Consider the following 16910-nt stretch of genomic DNA (forward strand, 5'->3'; position numbering starts at 1 on the left):
GGCAATATTGCAGTAGGAGAAATACATATAAAATCAATATAGGAATGGTTAAACTGTGGTACATCCATATTTTGGAATACTTGGCAATAGTTAAAAATTCTGAGTTAGTTCCATCTAACCCACATACACAGATTGTGCAGTGAATCAAGCAAGTTGCAGAGAGATGTATATAGTACAATTTCAGTTATGTAAAAAAAACACAAACTCCCACAATGGAACTATATATTTTTAATGGGTATATAGGTATGTAAAAGCAAAGAAACGGTTTGGATAGGGACATTTGTTTTATATTTAATTCTTTAATGTTTTATAAAGTGGTAAGTCACTGATTTTTTAAAAATTCCTGGCCTGAATATAATGATTTGGCTGATTCTATATAAATATAAAATAATATAATCTTCTATTTTACTAAGTCTTAAAAAATAAGACTGTTAGCGTTGACTCTGAACACTGCTGACGTTTTAGCTATTCTCTGCGGAAATTTACTTCTTGATAAAAATTCAAACAATTGGAATATTTGCCAAATTAAAGCAAATGGCATTCCATTTATTAAATATTCAGATTAAAATATTCAGGTTAAATCAAGGTTTCCTTGAAGTCCCATTTAATTTTGAGTCTTATCAATCAAACCTTTCTAAAAATATCAGTCACAATTACACAACTAATTCCGTGGCTAGTAATAATTATGTGCACGTAAGCCTCACCCCACCAGCCTCCCTCTCTAGCTCTTTGAGGGTGGGCAGCCTGCTAATTGGCGCCAGCAGTGATGAGCCTCCTTGTAGGCAAATGCTCCACCGGTGTGAGGCTCTGACTCAGCAGTTTCTCTGAACTTTCGTCCTGCAGGATACACAGGTGCCCAGTGTGAGACAGACATAAACGAGTGCAGGAGTGATCCCTGCCAGTCTGGCGGGGAGTGTATGGAGCTGTCCTCAGAGAAGCAATATGGACGCATTGCCCAGCTGCCTTCTTCATTCAGCTACCACAGCGCCGCAGGTTATGTTTGTATTTGTCGGCCTGGATTCACAGGTGAGGCCAAGGAGACAGGAGATGACTTTCTGTATTGTATGGCAGATCATGGATTTAACCAAACGGTGTATTGGCAGTAAAGACTTGCGCTGTGTAAACTCTGTTGCCATGGTACAAAGGGTCCCCCTTGTGGGCATGACAAATATCTTGGTTCATGTAACGTAGTTCTTTGACTCAGGAGGAAAATGTTACAAATAGGGATGGAAGAGGTGTAAGTTCATATATTTTACCGGGAATTGCAGCGCATTTCAAATTCTTCAATTTCTAAATCCAAAATATCAGAATTTTTGTTATTAAGTTTTTTATAATGGTGTTTTTACCTTAGTCCAATTTGCTAACGGTTATTATATTTATATTTACTTTGGGACAGTTATCTAGTTTCAAGGAATCGTCCTCAGCTATTCTATACCTAAAGTCATTTCCTTACATCAAATTTAAATTACTACTCTATCTTTATTTACAGAGTTCTTACTCTAAATGCCAGAGGAAATTTGCATGTATGTTTTTCAGTAAACAATTGTGTTTGTGTCTGCTTCATGTTGGGAAAAAGTTCAAGATCTTCAATTTCCAGTGTGTTAACAAGCAGCAGTTTACCCATGACTGCATAGATACCAGTGAAAAAACTAATTAAAATTTAGATTTCTGTCTCATTTTTTCTCAGTAGGTTAAGTAATAAATACTTCAGGAAAATGTTTGTTATTATTGAAATTTCTGAGGAAAGTAATAAAAGATAAGAAAATAAGGAAGTCTATTTACACTTAGGTTTCTCTTTCTTCTAACATTTCAGTTTTAAAGATTAATGATCTTTGATTTGTGGCACTGTTTGTTGTAAAGTTTCTGCAGTTGCTTGTTTATTCACTGCCCTCTCTATGAGAACACATAGGAGAAAAACCTCTCTTGTGTCACTCTCTGGATAAGTGATATTTCCCCTGAGCAACATTTAGCTTTCATGCCTTTTACCTCAAATCAAAAAAGATATGCAAATAAATCTTGACAAATGATAGAAAGCACAGATTTCCCAGTCATGTAGACTGCTAGAAATAAATGTGGGGTCTGTAAACATATAGGTCTGTCTGGAATATATTTATGTATTCATCTCACTCCTGGGAATGTTTCAATTTCCTGTTTGTTTTGTACTGTTTTCTTTTTCTTATTTCTTCCTAATTTATTTGATTTTGGCATTTTGTCAGCTACTTTAAATCTTTTCTGGAACAAGAAGAGTTGTAAATTGTTTTTAAAATATTGGGTTCAAGATGATAATGAAGGGATTCTATCAAAGTTAGAGACTATTGCTAATACTTCATCAGGTGAAAAGACATGGATGATCAATGGTTCAGTAGATCCAAATGGTACAAGCAGTAAGATGTTCTAGAAAGGTGTGTTGGATTTGATTTCTGAAAACAATTACTTACATGAGTTAAGATATCCTGGCTGCCCCCTATCTCTGTGGCTTAATGATATAGTTTATTTTTCACTCATGAAATTCTAAAAATGGGTTCCCATCATTAATTATCTTCCAGTGGTATTTCAGAGTCACAAGTTCCTCTATTTTCCACCTTGTCAAAATGCAGCTTTCCAATCTATGCTCTTCTCCAGCAAGCCAAAGGAGCAGGAAATAGAGCATAACACCAGAAGGTTTACTAGGTCAAGTCCTACAAGTAACAAATGTCTCTTCTATCTGCATTTCATTGGTCAAAATTTAGTCATACAGCCACATTTAATTGCAGCAAAGATGGGAAAATATAGTCTTACCTAAAATAAAAAGAAAAGTTGCATGAACTATGCAGTTTAACACAATAGCTGGAATTTACAGAAAGGGGATAAAAAAATAGATCTTCGATTCTGTTTCCCTACTTATATGTATGTCACTTTTTAAAATATCTATTTTACTTTTAAAATTGTCTTTTCAATAGTAATAGTAGATTCATTTGCAGTTATAAGAAATGGGATAGGGAAGCCCAGTATACTTTACCTAGTTTCCCCAGTATACCAGTTTTTGTTTCTTTTTTTTCCCCCCTAAAATTCTTTTATTGGTACATTTTAGGCATACATTTACATTCCTCATTGGGAACTTGTACCTGTGCATGATGTATCTTAGTTCTTATTTTTCCCCATTCCCAGCCCTCCCTTTACCCCCTCCATGCTTCCCTATTTACATAGACTTTTTTTCTATTTTTTCCATGTCTCATAATTTTTCCTTTCCTTTCTTTCCTTTTCCCTACCCCTCCCACTTCCCCTACCCCTTTGGACCTTTTCTTCCTATTTCACATTAGCAATTATTCATTTTAATCATTGGTATATTTTAGGTATACAACATAATGACATTCCTCATTGGAAATTTGCACCTTTTCATAATCTCTCTTGGTTCTTATTTTTCCCCCTTCCCCTGCCCTCCCTTCAACCCCTCTGTCCCTCCTTATTTACAAAGACTTTATTTCCATTTTTTCTTTTTCTCATATTAATTCCTTCCCCTTCTTTCCTTTCCTCTACCCCTCCCACTTCCCCTTCCCCTTTGCCCCTTTACTTCATGTTTAACATTACCTATTATACCTTTTAGTCCTTATTTATACTTTCAGTTTCTCACACTAGAGAAACTATTCGATATTTACACATGTGTCCTATTTATTTCACTTAAGAATATCACCTCAGGACATTTTTCAGGATCTTATCCTGCTCTAATATGGTGCTCTGCACAAGCGATTTCTGAAGAATGGTTCTTTTTCAGCAAATGATCTGTAGCCATTGTTTCTTGTTACTTTCACAAAGAATCTTATTTGAGACTGAAACTGGAACTCCTTGTTTCTCATATTTGCAATTCCTACCACTTTAGTACTGTTTGAAATTCGTGTTGTCCATGTATTACTGTTTATTGACTTGATGCATGTAAACTGGGTGCATTTTGTTGCTGCTATATGTTAAATGGTGACCAATGTTTTTACAAAAGAATTGAACAAAAAAATATCTTTGAAGAAAAAAAAAGAGTATCACCTCAGTGTGCATTCATTTAGCTATAAATGTCTCTAATTTTTCATTTTTATGGCTGAGTAGTACTCCAATTTATTAAAAAATGACATGTTCTTTATCCAGTCTCCAGTTGATGGGCATTTGGGCTGCTTCCAAGTTTTAGCTATTACAAACTGTGCTGCTATGAACATGGGTGCACATAGATCACTGTGGTATGATTTTTTCAGTTCTTTCGGGAAGATAACCAGCAGGGGAATAGCTGGGTCAAATGGGACTTCCAGTCCAAGTTCTTTGAGGTATCTCCATACTGATTTCCATAGTGGTTGCACCAGTCTACACTCCCACCAGCAGTGGAGGAGTGTTCCTCTTTCCCCAAAGCCCTGCCAGCATTTGTTATTGATTGATTTCATGATAGCAGCCATTCTTTCTGGAGTGAGGTGGAATCCTCAGCTTTGTTTTCATTTGCATCTCTCAAATGACCAGTGATGTTGAACATTTTTTCATTTTTTTATTTACTATTTCTACTTCTTTGTGTGAGAAATGTCTGCTCATTTCAGATGCCCATTTTTGGATTGGGTCTTTAAATTTGGGAGGTCTGATCTTTTTAAGTTCTTTATAGATTCGAGATAGTAGACCTTTGTCTGAGGAAGAGCAGGTGAAGATTTTTTCCCACATTGTGGATTGTCTCTTCACACTGCTGGTGGTTTCTCTTGCTGTGCAGAAGCTTTTTAGTAAGAAGAGATCCCATTTGGTGATTGTTTGTGCTAGTTCATGGGCACCTGAGGTTTTGTTCATAAAATCTTTTCCTACACCAATGTTTTCAAGGGTTCTACACAACTTCTGTTCCAGCCAGTTCAGCGTTTCTATTTTAATGTTTAGATCTTTAATCCATTTTGATTTTAGTTTAGTGCATGGCAAGAGATACAGGTCTAGTTTTAATCTCTGGCAACTTGAAACCCAATTTTTCCAGCACCATTTATTAAAGAGGCTATCTTTCCTCCAGTGAGAGTGTTTGGGTCCTTTATCGAAGAAGAGATGGCTGAGTGTGTCTGGAGTTGTTTCTGCATCTTCTAATCTGTTCCACTGGTCCTCAGGTCTGTTTCTTCACCAGTACCATGCTGTTTTTATCACAGTACCTTTGTAGTATAGTTTCAAATTGGGAATTGTGATACTCCCTGCCATGTCCCTGTTACCTAGAATTGCTTTTGCTATTTTGGGTCTCTTCTTTTTCCAAATAAATTTTTGGATTATTTTCTCAAAGTCCATGAAGTATGCTGCTGGGATCTCAATTGGGATTGCATTGAATCTGTATAGCAGTTTTAGAAATACGGCCATTTTTCACTATATTGATCCTTCTTACCCAGGAGCAGGGGATGTCTTTCCATTTTCTGATATCATCTTCAATCTCTCTTTTCAGAGTGCTATAGTTTTGAGAGAAGAGGTCTTTGATTTCTTTTGTTAATGTTGATTCCTAGGTATTTCAGATTTTTGGATGCTATTGTGAAAGGAATTATTTGCCCTATTTCTCTCTCAGTGAGTCTGTTGTTCATATAGAGGAAAGCTATTGATTTTTGTGTGTTGACCTTGTATCCAGCTACTCTACTGAATTTGGTTATTAAGTCTAGAAGTCTTTTGGTGGAGTTCTTGGGGTCTTCTATATAGAGTATCATGTCATAGGCAAATAATGACAATTTGACTTCTTCCTTTCCTATCTTTATTCCTTTTATTTCTTTCTCTTGTCTAATTGCTATGGCTAATGTTTCCAAAACTATATTGAACAGGAGTGGTGATAGTGGACATCCTTGTCTTGTTCCTGATTTTAGTGTGAGAGATTTTAGTTTTTGACCATTTAGTATGATATTGGCTCTTGCTTTTTCATACATGGCTTTTATCAGATTGAGGTAGAGACCATCTATTCCAATTTTTTGTAGGGTTTTTATCATAAATGCACGTTGGATTTTTCAAATGCTTTTTCTGCATCTATGGAGAGAATCATAAGGTTTTTGTCCTTGGCTCTATTGATATGGTGTATTACAATGGTTAATTTGCATATGTTGAACCATCCCTGCACCCCTGGGATGAATGGTCAGGATGTATGATCTTCTTGATGATCTTCTGCATTCTATTTGCCAGTATCTTATTAAGGATTTTTGCATCTATGTTCATTAGTGATATTGGCCTATAGTTCTCTTTTTTCAGTTGGGTCTTTCTCTGCTTTGGGGATGAAGGTGATGCTTGCTTCCAGGAATGAATTTGGGAGTAGTGCTTCCCTTTCAATTTCATTGAAGAGTTTAAACAGTAGTGGCAGTAGTTCCTCCCTAAATGTGTTGTAGAATTCAGCAGTGAAGCCATCAGGACCTGGGCTTTTCTTAGTTGGTAAGTTTTTAATTACGTTTTCAACTTCATTGGTTGATATTGGTTTATTTGGAATTTTTAGGTTTTCTTCATAAAACTTTGGTAATTCATATGTTTCTAGGAATCCTTCCACTTCTTCTGTGTTTTCCATCTTATTGGCACGTAGTTCCTTGAAGTAGGTATTGATGATCCTCTGGATTTCTGCTGGGTCTGTTCTAATTTTACCCTTTTCATTCCTAATTGCATGGATCTGGGCCTTTTCTTTTCCTGATAAGGTTGGCTAGGAGTTTGTCAATTTTGTTTATTCTTTCAAAGAATCAACTCTTGGCTTCATTGATTTTTTTTGTATCAGTCTCATTGCATTCATTTCTGCTCTGATCTTTATAATTTCCTCCCTTGTATGAGCTTTGGGTTTGTCTTGCTCTTCTTTTTTCTAGAAGCTTGAGGTTCAGCTTCAGGTTGTTTAATTGGGCTCACTCTGTTTTCCTAATAAGAGTATTCACTGCTATGAATTTCCCTTGTAAGACTGCTTTCATTGTGTCCCATAGATTCCAATATGTTGTATTGTCATTGTCATTTAATCAAAGGAACTATCTGATTTCTTCTTTAATTTCCTCTGTGACCCATTGGTTATTCAGAAGCGTGTTGTTCAATTTCCATGTGTTTATGAAATTTTTGTGGTTTCTTTTGCTATGAATCTCCAATTTCATTGCACTATGATCTGATACTATACAGGGGATAACTTCAATTCCTTTGCACTTACTTAAACATGTTTTATGAGCAAGTATGTGGTCTATTTTGGAGAACGACCCACGTGCAGCTGAAAAGAGTGTGTATTCTGGTTTTGTTGCATGGAACACTCTGTAAACATCTGTTAAGTACATTTGTTCAAGAGTTCAATTGAGTTCTAGTATTTCATTGCTTATTTTTAGTCTAGTTGATCTATCTATTTGTGACAGTGGGGTGTTGAGGTCCCCCACTACAATTGTATTAGTGCATATATGACTTTTCATGTCCTTTAGTATTTGTTTTATATAGTTGGGCACACTAGAGTTTGGTGCATAGATATTTATGATTGTCATCTCTTCCTCTTGGATTCTTCCCTTTACAAGGATGTAGTGTCCTTCTTGGTCTCTCTTAATCAGTGTTGGTTTAAAATCTACTTGATCTGCAAAGAGGATAGCTACTCCTGCTTTTTTTCGGGTTCCTGTCACATGGAGTATTGTTTTCCACTCTTTAACTTTCAGTCTATGAGTTTCCTTTTGAATTAAGTGTGTTTCTTGTATGTAGCACATTGTTGGATTTTGCTTCTTGACCCATTCTGCCAGTCTATTTCTTTTGATTGGTGAATTGAGACCATTAACATTGATGGTTATAACTGAAAAGTATTGACTTGTCATTGCCATGACTTTTTCTTTTTGTTGGGTTCTCCCCTTCTACATTTAATTTCTTGTCATACCAGATGAGTTCATTCTGCTTTGCTTCCTGGGGTTGTGATCCTCAATGTCTGTTCCTAGGATATTGTGTAAAATTTTTTGGAGTGCTGGTTTCGTATTCATGAAGTTCCTAAGGTGTTCTTTGTCATGAAAGTATCTTCTTTCTCCATCAACTTTGAAAGATAGTTTTGAAGGGTACATCAATCTGGGTTGGAGGCTGTTTTCTTTTAGGGCTTGGAATATGTCACTCCAAGCTCTTCTTGGCTTGAGGGTTTGTGTTGAGAAGTCTGCTGTGATTCTGATGGGTTTTCCTTTGTATGTGATTTGTTTCTTTTCTCTCACTGCTTGGAGAACTTTGTCCATCTGTTGAGTTTCTGGAATCTTAACAATTATATGCCTATGTGTAGATTTTTTTTTGATCAAGGCTATTTGGAGTCCTATATGCCTCACTTATCTGTATGTCAATTTCTTTTCCCCTGCTTGGGAAGTTTTCTGCCATTACTTCTTCAAAGAGTTTTTTTTATGCCATCTGCACGCACTCTCTCCTGTTTCTTCATTGACTCCAATCAGTCTTATGTTATTCTTCTTTGCATTGTCTAGCAGCTGCTGGATTGATTTCTCATGTTCCCTTATAATTTTGAAGCAATTTTTCTTTTCCTGGTCATTAATTGCAATCTTATCTTCTATATCTGAAATTCTGTCCTCATATTGGCTCATTCTGCTGTATAGACTTTCAATGGAGTTTTTCATGTCCTGGAAATCTATTTGCATCTGTTTTATGGATTCCATTTGTTTCCTATGTTGGGATTCCATCATGTTCCTGAGCTCCTCTTTAGATTTATTAATCATGTCTTGCACTATGGGCACAATCTCTGCTGTTATCTGAGAAATTATTTCTGATTTCATTTTTTCCAGATCCTCTTTTGTTGACAGTTCAGGGAGTCCAGGTGGTTGAGTATCAGAGTGTTCTATCTCATTTCCCTTTGGGTTTGCTGTAGGTGATCTGGAAGTTTGGTTTTGAGACTTGTTTACATGTCTTCTCATTTTGATGGGTTGGGAGGAGGGGTGCTATTAGTGCCCCCACGGCTCTCCTCCTCTGAGTTGGGAGCGGTGGAATGGCAGCCCAGAAGCACCTTCCTCTGAGCTGGGGACAGTAGAAGCGTGGTCTGGAAGCCCCTTCCTCTGGGCTGGGAGCAGTGGAACAGCCCAGTTTTTGCTTCTACCAGTAATGTATAAGTGATGCAATTTCTTCACATCTTCACTAGCATTTAGTTGTTACATTTTTAAAAAATTTAAGCCATCCCAGTAGGTATGTAGTAATATCTCATTGTGGTTTTAAATTGCATCTCTGTAATAACTAGTGATGTTGAACATCTTTTCTGTATTTTTTGACATATATTTATGTTTTCCAGAAAAATCTCCCTCCATGTCTTTTGTCCTTTTTTGAATGGATTGTTTTTTGTTTAAACTGTTGAGTAATTTTCCACATGCAGACTGTAGGTATTTTTAAAAGTTTTTCTTAAGTATTTCACTTTGTGGGGTGGGGGGCAATTATAAATAGTATTTTTTCTCATTTAGTTTCTACATTTTCTTTTATTACTATTGGGGAAGACTGTCATGTACATGTCATTCTGTCTTTTGACTCCTATCTAGCCACATGAGAATGGGCCTTAACCCTGAAATGCTTTCTTACTGAACAATAAAGAGCCCTTACAGCCTGTGTGCCCATTGTTGTTGGGTGAGTTTTTATACTTTGTCAGTTAGATTATATTGGGTGATTGTATTGATAAGATCTTTTATATTTTTTGCTGATTTTGTCAAATTTATGAGAGTAATGTTGCTCATAGTAGTACCTTATTATCCTTTTAATGGCTATAGGATCTGTAGTGATTTCTCTATTTCATACTTGTTTTGACAGTTCATGTTTCCCTCTCTCTCCTTCATTTTTTATTTATTTTATTTTATATTATTTTTTGAGACAAGGTCTTGCTACGTAGTTCAGGCTGTAGCTCACTATGTAGTCCATGCTTTCCTCAAATTCTTGGCAATACTCCTGCCTCCACCTCCCGAGTGCTGGGATTACAGGCATGTACCACTATTCCCAGCTTCCTTTATCTGTAAAAAAAACCAGTGCTTTGTTTCATTGATTTTCCCCTCTTTTTAATTTCATTGATTTGTGTTCTTTATTATTTCTTTCTTTCAGATTGTTTCAGGCTTCTTTTGTTTCCATTTTTAAAATATAAGCATTTAATAGTATATTTTAATAGTAAATTTAACTCTCAATACCGCTTTGGCTGCATCCCACATATTTTCAATTTAATGCAGTTCTGCCTATTTTTAAAATTTCCATTGAGACGTTTTCTTTGACTTATGTATTAATTAGAAGTAAGAACTGTATTGCTTAAATTCTAAGTATTTACAGACATTTGTCTTTCTGTCATTAATTTCTATTTTGATTTCATTAGGATTATAGGACATACCCTGTGATTTCAATTATTTTTAATGGGTTAAGGCTTGCTTTATGGCATAGGATAAAATCTGTCTTGGTAAATGTCTTATAAGTGCCTGAAAAAAAGTTTGTTCTGCTGTAGCTGAGTGGCAATTTCTGTATATGTCCATTAGATCTTATTGATTGTGTTGTTCAGATGTATTATGTCCTTACCAACTTTCCATCTAACAGTCTGCTTGCTAAGGAGCATGCTGAAATCCACACTTATAATTGTGGATGTGTGTATTTCTCCATTACCCAGGCATTGTGTCTTCCTGGAGGGTTGATACCTTTATCATTATATAAGTTCCTTTTTGTCATATGAAGTGTTATGATAAAATATGATGAAAGTTTACATTTTAAAAACATTATTATAGTAAAAGACATGTGGTCATTAATCCTCTTCAAAATTGTCCTCCTCTGTTTGAACACTCTTATCCTCATCATTCTTGTCACTTTCTGAAGCAGTTCTGGAAGTCCTCTTTTGTGAGTGTCTTTAGTTGTGTTGTTGTGGCTGCCTTGACATCTTGAATTGATTCAAAATGTTTACCTTTCAGGGTCTTTCATAACTTTGAGGAAAAGAAAGAGATTGCATTGTGCCAGATCTGGTGAATAAGGTGAATAAGGATACACTGTAATGTTTTTATGCTCCTGGCTTTCCTTGGCTAGCACTCAGTAGCACCATTCACTGAATTTTGATCACATCTCATAGAGACATTCCCAAAAGAAGACTTCCAGAACTGCTTCAGAAAGTGAAGAATGATGGGATAAATGTGTTCAAAATGAGGGGGAGTAACTTGAGACATTGACCATTTGTCTTTTACTGTAATCATTGTTTTTTTATTTAAACATACTATATTTTTGATTAGCCCTTATATGTATGACATATATGATATATATGCTTTGATCTCTATCTGATTTACTATAGCCACTCCTGCCTTTTAAGAAATTTTATTTACATGATATATCTTTTTTGTCATTACCCTTTTGACCTATGTCATTAAATTTGAAGTGTTTCTTATAGTCTATCCAAACACATATCATTGGTTCATGTTTTCTGAATTTATCCCACTAATATCTACTTTTTAGTTGATGTACTTGGATTGTTTACTTTCAAGTAACTTCTAATGTGTTGCAGTTTAATTCTATCATCTGTTTTTTGTTTGATTCCTCTTTCTCTTTTTTGCCTTCCTGTGAGTTTCTTGACTATTTAAGATTTCATCCTGATTTATGTATAGTAATTTTGGATATATTGTTTTGTGTGATTTCTATAGTGATTGTTTATAATTTTTCAGTGTATTGGTATCAACATTTTACCACTTGAAGTGAATGAATAAACTTCTATCTAGATCTTTTTTCCTTCCTCACTGTAAAATATAATTGTCTTGAGGATCAGATAGTATTATACTTTTCATTTTAATCATTACATATTATTTAGAAAATTCATGTTTTTGCCTATATTTTTACTCTCTCCATTGTTTTTTCTTTCTTCTCATGGCCCTGACATTCTTCTTTTGTCATTTACTTTTTGTTTAAAAAACTTCTTTTACCCAGTCTTTAAGCTTAAGTTTGTTAATGAAAATTTCTTTTAGCTTTCCTTTGTCTCAAAAAATTTTATTGCACATTGATTCTTAGAAGATAGTTTTGTTAAATATAGGTTTCATTGTTAGCAGTTCTTTTCTTTTAGAATTTGAAAAATTGTATATCACTTCCTTTTGTACTCTGTGGTTTCTAGTGAGAAATATTCTGTCACTGAAATTGGTGTTCCTTATAGATAATGCATTGTTTCTTTCCATCTATTCTCTCTTTCTCTTCAGTATTTTCCTCCTGTTTGTCTTTAGTTTTCAGAAGTCTGTTTATAATATGCTTTCACGTTTATTAATTTGGGTTTACCCTATTTGGGATCTACACAGTGTATTAGTTTCCTGTTACTCTAACAAATAGCCAAAATAAGTCAACTGAAGAAGGGAAAAAGCTTCTATTGGCTCACAGTTTTGGAAGTTTCAATCCATGGTCTTTTGGCACTGTTGCCTTTGGTTCTGTGACCAGGTCCTACATTGTGGTAGACATTGTGTGGCCAAGGAGGCTGCTTATCTTTTGGTGGCCATAAAGAAAATAGATGGAAGAAGAGGGGTCAGAGTCCCAGCATCTCCTTCAAAAATATACCCTAATGACCTAACTTCCTTCCTCTAAAGATTCTACCACCTCCCAGTAGCACCACAGGCTGAAGATACATGGGTCTCTGAGGGATACTTACCTAAACCACAGTATTCAGCTTTTCAAATTTTTGGATTTAGGTCTTTTGTCAAATTTAGGAGATTTTCAGTCAGTTTTCCTTTTAAAGCTCTATCAGCTCTACTGTCTTTCTTCCACTTCTAGAACTCTAACCATTCAACTTTTGGGGTTTTTTTGTTGTTGTTGTTATTTTTCTACAGGTTTCTGAGCCTCTTTCATTTTTTCCATCTATTTTCCCTCTGTTGATTAGATTGTGCAAATTCTATTGATTTGTCCTCAAATTCACTGATTCTGTCCTTTTTCTTCTCATTTTCTATTAACCCATTAATCCAGGAAGCTGCTTACTTCTTCTGTTCTATTTTTCAATTCTATAAATCTCCATCTTATTCTTTTAAGTAATGTCTATTCTTTGCTGATAGTTTCTATTTTTTCTTTCATCTCAAGAGAATTTATACTGGTTAACTGAATCATTTTTATGATAGTTGCTTTAAAATTCTTGTCAAGTAATTCTAACAGCTGATTCTTCACAGTTAATTATATTTTCTCATTCAAGTAGAGATTTTCCTGATTCTTGTGATGATAGGTATTTTCATTTGTAGCTTGGACAATTTGAATATCATTTGGGAGACTTTGGGTCTTATTTGAATTTTTTAATTTAGTTTTGAAAAATGGGTCAGGGCCTACTTATGTGAACTGTGGGTCTAATCATCGGTTAACAGCATATTTACAGTGTCGTTTTGGTTTATCTCATGCTGTTGGAACTCACTTTAGTCTCTACTGAAGGTCCCCAAGTGCTCAAGTGTTTCTTTATTGAGGGAGGCGAGTTTCAAGTCCATAGTAATGAAGAGCCCTCCCTGGCTGGCTGTGTATTGTAAAGGGTTCTCTCTGACTCAGTAATGGAGAAAATGTTCCAGGCAGGGAACTTGCAGTGGCAAATCTTCATGGCTGAGGTACCTCAGGCTCAGGGTATCTCTCCAGGAGGGGAATCTCACAACTGCTAAGGAGGAAAGCACTTCCTATGTCAGGCCTTTTGTCAGGTACCCCTTGCCCTAGGATGGCTCTGGGTAAGGGAGGAAAGCCTCAGCAGCAGAGAGGGAGAGCTCTTTCTCGGGTTGCTTTCTATCAGCTGGACCCTGTTTAGTTCTGTAACTCTATTGCTATTTTATCCTATATTTTCTAATCTTTCACTATCGGCATCCCTCAGACTTCAGTCCTTGTATATCTTTTTTTCTACCTACTTTTTCTAGGAAAATCTCATGTAATCTCTTGACTTTAATTTATATAGATGTTTACAACAACTAAATTTTTCTCTCTGGCCCTACCCTCTCTCATAAACCTCCCTTAACTTTTCCATCTAGAGGAACTGAAATGATTTTCAAATATAATATATCCCCAGCAAAACTTAATTTCTATATCCATGAATTCTAAAACAAAGAAATCGGGCTAAAGCAATTAAAGACAAAACCCCCAACACACACAGACACACACAGTGCATAAAACAACAACAGCAATAAAAACATCATCTTCCCCATATCAGTAAATGGTAACAAAATATTAACCAAATTGTTCAGGCCATATGTCTAAAAGTCATATGAGATTTCTCACTCTCTTTAGTAGGCCATATCTGATTCACTTAAAATTTTGTCTTCTCCTTAGGATGTGTTCCAATATGGTCCTGCCTGTCTATCACTATCATTTATACTCTACACCAAGCCACTGTCCTGTCTCACTTGGACCACTGCAGTAGCCTGTTTTTGGTGTGGTTCATTCTTGACTTTCGAATCAATTCTCCATATACCCCTTGGGATAATTTCTAATACAATCAGATCATGAGTCTCACATTCAAGCAGCCTAATGGGTCACACCATGTTCTGAATAAAATCTGCACTTCTTTTTTTTATTTTTTTATTTTTTAAATATATATATTTATTGGTACATTTTACGTATAAAATACATTTACATTTATCATTGGGTGTTTGGACCAGAACATGATGCATCTTAGTGTTTATTTTTTCTCCCATTACCTGTGCACCCTTCACCCCCTCCACCCTTCCCTATCTACACAGAGTTTGATTCCATTTTTTTTTCTCATAATTTTTTTCTTTCCCTTCCCTTTCTCCTTTCCCTTCCACCATCCCCAAACCCTTGGACCTTTTCTTATTTCAAATTATCAATTATTCATTTTAATCATTTTCATCCTTCTTTACACTTTCAATTTCTCACACTAGAGAAACTATTTGGTATTTACACATGTGTGTCCTATTTATTTCACTTAAGAATATGGCCTCAATATGCACCCATTTAGCTATAAATGTCTCTAGTTTCTCAAAACCTGCACTTCTTAACATGCTCACAAACACTCTTAACCTGCCCTTGGCCTTGCTCTCCACACATGTCCAGAGTCCCCTCTTCTCTAGCTAGACTGGATTCTTGAAGTTACTTGCTTAGGCCAAACTCACTCCTATTTTGAGGTTTTTACTTTTACTTTTACCTTTGCTGGAGGACTCCATGATGATTCCTTTGCCTCTTTTGTTCAAATGCTACTTTTCCAGAGAGGTCTTTCTAGACCTCTTTAAATTAAATGTCACCTCCCTCATACTCCAGCATGGACATACACATACTCTCCTTCCTTACTATAATCAGTTAGTTCATAATATTTATCACTACTAGACCTTATACACATACACCCACACACACATACACACACACACTCCTACAGTCCTGATTAGGATTGAACATCATGAAAGTGATTTTAAACATCTGCTTAGCTACAATAGCTTCAAGAACCTAGCACCAAGTCTATCCCATGATAGGAGACCCCCAAAATACTTGTTGAATATAAAAATCTTAGAATCATTAAAGTGAAGTGTCAGCCCAATTTCAGGATTCTCAGCAGCAAAGATTGATTAACCCAAAATTTCAGGTAAAGTTTTCCCTGTAATATCTACTTTAATGAACCTTAGGTGTCTCTCTTAAGCCAGGTGCAATTAGTTGAGGCCCAGCATTCTCGCCCAAATTGTGGTCTGTGCTAATTTTGATAAATTAAGTTTTCCATACCAGTTGACCTACCATAATTTGAAAAGTGTGTTGTCCTTATTTCTGATTGATCTTCAATTTTTAAGAACATCTAACACCTTATCTGCAAATTTCTCCTATCAAGAACTTTTAAAAATTATAAAGAAAAATTCAAATATAAGGGTTTATATTTTTGTGTGAAAGTTTTAGATTAAAAATAAAATTCTTTTAAATATTATTGAATCCTTTTTATGGTTTTATATTTCCTTTTTTGAATGGATCATACCAAAACTGTAGAAGTCATCATTGAAGATGTGATTAGGATCATTTGTGCAATAAAAATTTCATAGCTTAAGGCAAAGTTGGCATATTCCCCTGTCTGCTGTTATCCTCTGGCACTATCTTTGAGTCAAATGTGTATATTTAGCTCATTGGCTTCTGACAAAGTAATTGTACCAGTTAGATGTTTTAGTGGAACTGCCATTATTGATTTAGTTTCTCAAGGCAGAGCCATAAAGTGTTGCTGATGTATAATAATATTATTTGGTTGTTTTTTTCCCATTTTGACTTCCTGGTTTATATCTCATCATGTAAACAAAGTGGGGAGATGGACAGGGTAAGACTGAGAGAGTAAGCTATTTTTAGCAATGTAGGACTTTCCAAATCACACAGTGATGCAGATGCTAGCCAATTGTTGAAGATTTTTTCAACCTGAATCAAAATTTCCTGCTCTCCCCAAAAGATAATGTTCATTATTACATTTTTGCAGGTATTTCTATTGCTGTCATAGATACAGTTTAACCTGATTTTCTCTCACCCTTCCTTTTTATCTGTCACTGGCTTCCTCTTTCCCTCACTCACCATGGTTCTTAATAATAAATTCATTATATGAAGGATTCTCAAATCCAAAACTCTCTCTTCCATTCTTGAAAAAGGAAGAGCTGGATTTAATTTTCATGCCTCTGAGACATAGCCATGTAAATTTCAGATGCATTATTTACTCTTCTTATAGAAGTCTGGCTTCGGGAGAAAATAGGATCTGAATGAAAAATTTCCTAAGTGTGACAGCTACCCTACTGCTGAAGTTATATGTGTTTATTTCTTTTTTCAATAAGTTCTTTAAAATTACCCTTCTCTAAGTGGCAGTTGATGTGTACAGTACTGATAAACATCACAGTAATCCAAATATGATGATTCTTCAACTTTTTTGTTTTTGTTCGTGACTATTTTATAGAAGTATCATACACATACAGAAATTTATACATATCATGCACTTACAGCCTAGTACATTTGTTATCTATTGTGTATCTAGTACCCAGATCTGGATGACTATTAAATCATCATGCTACTTTTTTTTGAAGGAAACAACCTGAACTAGCACAGGTAATAAA

The 16910-nt window shown here is 35.4% G+C and overlaps 1 protein-coding gene across 1 annotated transcript in view; it reads left to right on the top strand.

Annotated features, from left to right (window-relative positions):
- The window catches only part of Crb1 (crumbs cell polarity complex component 1), a 139128-nt gene that overhangs the window by 22628 nt on the left and 99590 nt on the right, over positions 1-16910 (top strand). The window contains 1 exon segment of the mRNA XM_087193860.1: positions 844-1026. Coding sequence (XP_087049986.1) covers positions 844-1026 — 183 coding nt within the window.

The sequence above is a fragment of the Heterocephalus glaber genome, unplaced genomic scaffold (assembly GCF_053883595.1).
Source record: "Heterocephalus glaber isolate CG9 unplaced genomic scaffold, H.glaber_assembly_v1.0 deba00001600, whole genome shotgun sequence".
In the NCBI taxonomy this organism is placed as follows: Eukaryota; Metazoa; Chordata; class Mammalia; order Rodentia; family Bathyergidae; genus Heterocephalus; species Heterocephalus glaber.